The 5,646-nt window shown below is 42.9% G+C and overlaps 1 protein-coding gene across 1 annotated transcript; it reads left to right on the top strand.

The window, feature by feature from the left end:
- Positions 1–2,900: 2,900 nt before the first annotated feature.
- On the top strand, positions 2,901–4,791 carry LOC311487359 (high affinity immunoglobulin gamma Fc receptor I-like; the record flags this gene model as incomplete). Its single annotated transcript, XM_084543614.1, has 5 exons — positions 2,901–2,931; positions 3,370–3,405; positions 3,600–3,860; positions 3,940–4,185; positions 4,261–4,791. The coding sequence occupies 5 exons, from the start codon at positions 2,901–2,903 to the stop codon at positions 4,485–4,487; spliced, it is 801 nt and encodes a 266-aa protein (XP_084399740.1). The 3' UTR covers positions 4,488–4,791.
- Positions 4,792–5,646: the final 855 nt, after the last annotated feature.

The following is a 5,646-nucleotide window of genomic DNA, read 5'->3' as shown; positions in this document are numbered from 1 at the left end:
AATCCCTCTCATCTCACTGGTCAAGGTACTGTTGCTTGCGAAGAAGACAACAACTTTTACTCGCACTTTTCTTATTGCACTTTTACAAGAGGAATGTTCTGCTTTCTATTGTTTTATATTAATTTGTACAGTTTTAAGTGAAGCAGGAAAGGTTTCTGTTAATTTGAATATTTCGTATTAAAAATAAATTGTTGTTTGTTTTGCACGTGTTCATATCACTCAAAAATATGAATCTAATTCAATTCAGGTTTGAGTCAAAAGTTCAAAACTTTTCACACACACAAAAAAAGCTAAAACTTTGTCACGCTGGGAAGGGTGAAGGCAACCGGGTCGATTGGCCCTGCCAATGAGGTGTCCCTTATTTATTTTTCAGGGAGTTGGCAACCCTTTGTGCATATGTTGTGCTGCATTTATAAAATAGAATATATTGACTCCTTCAGTATGTTGTTGTAATTTTCTTTATTTGTTACCGTGATTACTTTTATTCTCTGGCCCCTTAGTTTGCCTCATTTTCATGAGCTGGCCTCAATTCCCAATTAATTGAATAGCCCTGGCCTACGCCCATGAGTCTTTAGCTGCTTTAGATCAGCAGTATGGGGAACCCCACCATTTAGCACTCAAAGAAATAACCAAAAGTCCAACCTGGTGACGCTGAAGCATTTCATAACTTTGCAGTCAGAATCCAGTCTCTAGTGGGGATGTTACAGGCTATGGGGCAGAATGAGGGAGCAGCAGAGCTAGCATGTTCCTCACATATGCAACATCTCCTCAGTAAGCTGCTGTCTGATTCAGTTGCTAACTTCATCCGCTATATCCGTTCAGCCCGACCAGGAGTTTCCTACACCCTAGTAGATTTTGAAACGTATTCTGCTACCCACCAGGAGTGGCAAATGGACACAATCAGCCTAACAGTGTCAGACGTAGTAATGGTGATGGACCCACAGCTGCCTAGCGGACTCTGGGATATTTGGAAGGTAACCCGCCTTTCTCCCAGTGATGACGGGCATATCCGTAGAGTGGAGCTGAATATCAATGGGAAACCATACATCAGACCTTGCAAGGCTAATAACCCTCCCCTCAATAATGGATCCTGAGGCCACATAGTCAGTCATATGTTGCCATATTTGAGGGGTGGCTGTAGAAAATACTCCCGCCTGCCCAGGCCCAGGTAGGCGGGACTTACACTGATCAACCAAACAGACTTTACCTGAGGTGATAAGAAAGCTCAGCCAGGCTCTGCTTGGCCCGTTTTTCTTTGTCCACCAGAGCATGCTGCCTGGCTGTGGAGCTGCAAACTTTCCAGTTGATTGTTAACCTTGGATGCATTATCTGAGAGAGTTAATGTTGGTTCTTAATGCATTGAAGTAATATATGTTCTAATAGATTTATTCCTGTACCTTTGGTAACTTGGTTTCACTGTCATTTATTCTCAGCAAATGAATCATCTGTAGACAACAATCAACTTTGAACTGAGAAGAAAATAAAAGGTTGAAAGGCTCCCTTTTGGTCCTCATATTTTGACTGATATGCCAGTGTAGAAGCTATATATACAATCCACAAACAAGTTTTTTACAGTATCCTTCGCCGATGAGATCTCTCCAACTCAATCTTCACCCCCTTCATCCTCAAAGCCCAGCAATACCCGCAGTCATTCCTGACATTACAGACATTGGCTCAACTACTCTCCTCATCAGCTGACTCCCATTAGGCCTTCACAGCAAACTCTTCACATACCTCCATTGACTGACATCAGAGACCGGACTGGGGTGGCTCATCAGCATACCCTGTGAAGGAATCTCCTTCATCTTCTCTGACAATAAAGCAAAGTTATTCCAACTGTACTCACTGTCCACTTAACTAGAGTCAACTCCATGCGAAGAGCGGCACAGTCAAATCAAGAATGCTTTATTGTCATTATGTGAGAACATAATGAAATTTTGGGCAGTAGCTCCTGGCGTGGTGTGGTAGTTAGCACTGATGCCTCACAGCCAGAAGGTTCTGGGTTCTAATCCAGGCCGACTGGTTCCTTTCTGTGTGTAGTCTGCATGTTCTCCCTGTGTCTGCGTGGGTTCTCTCCAGGTTCTCCAGCTTCCTCCCACCGTCCAAAGACATGCTGGTTAGGTTCATTGGTGATTCTAAATTGGCCGTAGGTGTGAGTGTCTCTCTGTGATAGCCCTGAGATAGACTGGAGACCTGTCCAGGGTGGACCCCCCCTCTAGACCAATGACAGCTGGGATAGACTGGAGACCTGTCCAGGGTGGACCCCCCCCTCTAGACCAATGGCAGCTGGGATAGACTGGAGACCTGTCCAGGGTGGACCCCCCCCTCTAGACCAATGACAGCAACTCTTCACAGGACGAGCGGTTACAGAAGATGAATGAATGAACTTCATGCAAACTGTTATCAGGCCAACATGTATTCACCAGTTTCACACTCACTCCTTTGCCAGAGTGGTCTGCTGTGTGAGATTTTTCAGTGTTCCTGGTACTCACCATGTCTGTCTCCAACACACCTGCCTCCTGGTAAATCATCTTAGTCTTCTGTTCCGACAGTTCTGCCTTTGCCCTCCTGGTAAAAGTGTCAATATAAAGCTTTAATAAAAGCCCAGAAACTTATGATCAAAAGAACACTCTCAAGTTGTTCCCTCAAATCCATCAACGTTATCTTTTGTGTCACTGAACATAACTTTGACATATTCATGTTTTAATTTGCATTCTGTATTGTATTTGTGTCAACCTGTTAAAACATTATTTTAATTTCATCTTTACTGCAAACAAACAAACTTTTCTCAAAATAGTCAGGAGAGAAGAAACCACACCGCTAACAGTCACAGGAAGTAGGAGGGATTTACTTGATGTGACTATGAACTGAACACAGTGTAGATATGATGAGAAGACACGATGGAGGAAGCATCTCTACTGCTGCTGCTCTGTAAGTTTTCTCTGTGTGTTCATGTTTTGATGAAGAAACCTTTCATGTTATTTTAGATTAAAACACAAATCTGCTGCTGTTCTGTCGTCTAATGAAATTCATGTTCCTGTCTGTGTGTGCTTCCAGTGAAGTTCATGCAAATGTTTTTTCTGAAGTAATTTCTCACTGAATGAGAATATTACAGAAAACACCGTTCTATTCTTTGACTTGATTAACATTCACTAAATATATATATATATATTTTTTTTAATGAAATGTTTCCCTGTAACACTCTCAGAACATGTTGGGGACATTATTAGATGTTACAAAAAATATTTTCTGTTTGAAATTTATACCTGTAATGTTTGTCTATAACTTTAAAACAACATAAAAGAGAGAAGCTGGAGACAGCAGCTTAATGTGAAACCTCAAACTAACCTGAGTGTCATTTCTCTTCAGTTCTAACATCTCTGCTGTGCAGCACAACAAACCAAGGTTAGTCAACTTATTCTCACAGCGTGAAACTCACTGACTGTAGAAAACTGCTTCACAGGAGTAGAATGGTATGGCAGGTCTGCTGTTTTGTATTTTATAAGATTGTCTAATAATAACCACTCATTAAAAATGGCTTAAACCACTGATTATTAGAAAATGTAATACTGTGGTAAATCCTTCCCTCTTCGTTCCAGCTCGTCTGACTGTGAGTCCCAGCAGCTCTCAGGTCTTTAAAGGACAATCTGTGTCTCTGAGCTGTGAGGAGGACGACAGCTCTGCTGGATGGACTCTGAGGAGAAACACCACCACAGGACAGAGGACTCAGTGTAAGGACTGGGGAAAACCAGCTGGTTCTTCCTGTAACATCAGTGGTGCTGCCACTAGGGACAGTGGAGTTTACTGGTGTGAGTCCAGAGAGGGAGCAACCAGTAACAGCATCAACCTCACTGTCTCTGGTAAGCTCAGACTGTGGAGTTAGTATTGATGAAGCTGTGTGGAAATGGATGAAATGCTGTAGTTTGTCTCTGTGTTGAGGTGGACCAGTGATCCTGCAGAGTCCTGTCCTCCCTGTGATGGAGGGAGATGACGTCACTCTGCTCTGTAAAACAAAGACCACTCCCTCCATCCTCTCAGCTGGTTTCTATAAAGATGGCTCCTTGATCAGGACTGAGTCTACAGGTCACATGACCATCCACCATGTTACCAGGTCTGATGAAGGCCTCTACAAGTGTCACATCATCAGTCATGGAGAGTCTCCATCCAGCTGGATCACTGTCACAGGTGAGGAGCTTCACTTTGATTTCAACTCTTATTTCATCCACATGTTCACCTGACCAGGTGAGATTCTCTCTACAGAGAAACCTACAACCAGAGCCCCACCCACCTCTGGAGCTCAGACCTCTTATGGAGCCCCACCCACCACAGGAGCATCACCCCCTCCACCACCCCCTCCACCATCCTCCCTCCAGCTTGTCCTCAGACTGGTCTGCCACCTGGTGGTTTTCTGTCCATACTTCATCTCCACTCTCCTCATGGTGTCTTTATATCGACACAGACCAACAGGTAACACTCTGAATCACTGACCTCACTAACTCTCACCATGAAATGATCTACTTTTTATCACTAAAGGAACTGGCCTGACCGTTTCTATGGTTACAACCCCACCCATCCAGGCTGAACAGGTATTGGATGATGAGGATGGATGGATTGGATGATGTCACCACAGTGCATCACATGTACTGAACCAATGACAGTGTTTGTTTGTGTGGGACTCTTCTAAATGTACCTGCCTAAAGAATACATCATGTACCTGGCTATTGTTTACTGACATCATACTGGAAAATCTATCAAGATACAATAATAATAAACCAAACATCTTTTCTGTCAGTGTTTCTGTGATCATGTGTTTTGTTTTTCTTCTATTCTCATGTCAAAGTGTTAACTGGCAGCTGCTGCAGAAAGAAGAGGAAAGATATTTAAATATCTGTCAAACTACTTCTGGTCTAATTCTAGTCCAGAGGCTGCTGGCTGAGTCTGATCTGCTGGATGTGTGTTGGTGTCCAAATGTTAGCAACACTCATTTTAAAAGCTATGACATTCTTTTCAGTTCAGTTTAGCTTCAGTTTTATAGATAGTTTCCTGTTAATCCTGTGAAACAGTTTGTCCTTGGCTGTTACTGCCAAGCCTCCCAGCCTGAGTCAGAAATAGAGAGATTTCAAGTCACAGTGTGTGAAACACAGAAGTTATGATCCTAGTTGGTGTTGTTTCTTACAAGTCGAACCTCCTGATTTTTATTCCTTGCATCTCATTTAGTGCCAGTTGACATTTCGGCCAAGCAAACAATGTGGTGAAAACCACTATGGGTTTAACACCATCTAGTGGCTATAGGAGGAATAACATATTGCCAGACTTCAAGATCATGCTGTAGGCAGTCACACTACAACCTGCTTAATGGCACCCTCCATACAAGACACAACAGTGAAAGAAGACAAGAAGAAAATAAATGAATCACACTGTCAAAAATATGTTCTAGTTCAGATGCCAGGATTTATTATACACACAAGATGCAGGACCCTTTGATGCTTAGTATTAAAGTTCTTGTGTGACCTTACATTAGAGACAATCCAGATGAGTAAGAACTAATGTTTGAAGCATTTCATCAGGTCAAAGCTCAGAGCTGGCTGAGTAGTGACAGGAAGCAGCTTGCAGGTGGCAGCACAGCATCCTAACAGTCAGGCATCC

The sequence above is a fragment of the Chelon labrosus genome, assembly GCF_963514085.1.
Source record: "Chelon labrosus genome assembly, chromosome: 1".
In the NCBI taxonomy this organism is placed as follows: Eukaryota; Metazoa; Chordata; class Actinopteri; order Mugiliformes; family Mugilidae; genus Chelon; species Chelon labrosus.
This window is presented reverse-complemented; position numbering and strand designations above follow the sequence as displayed.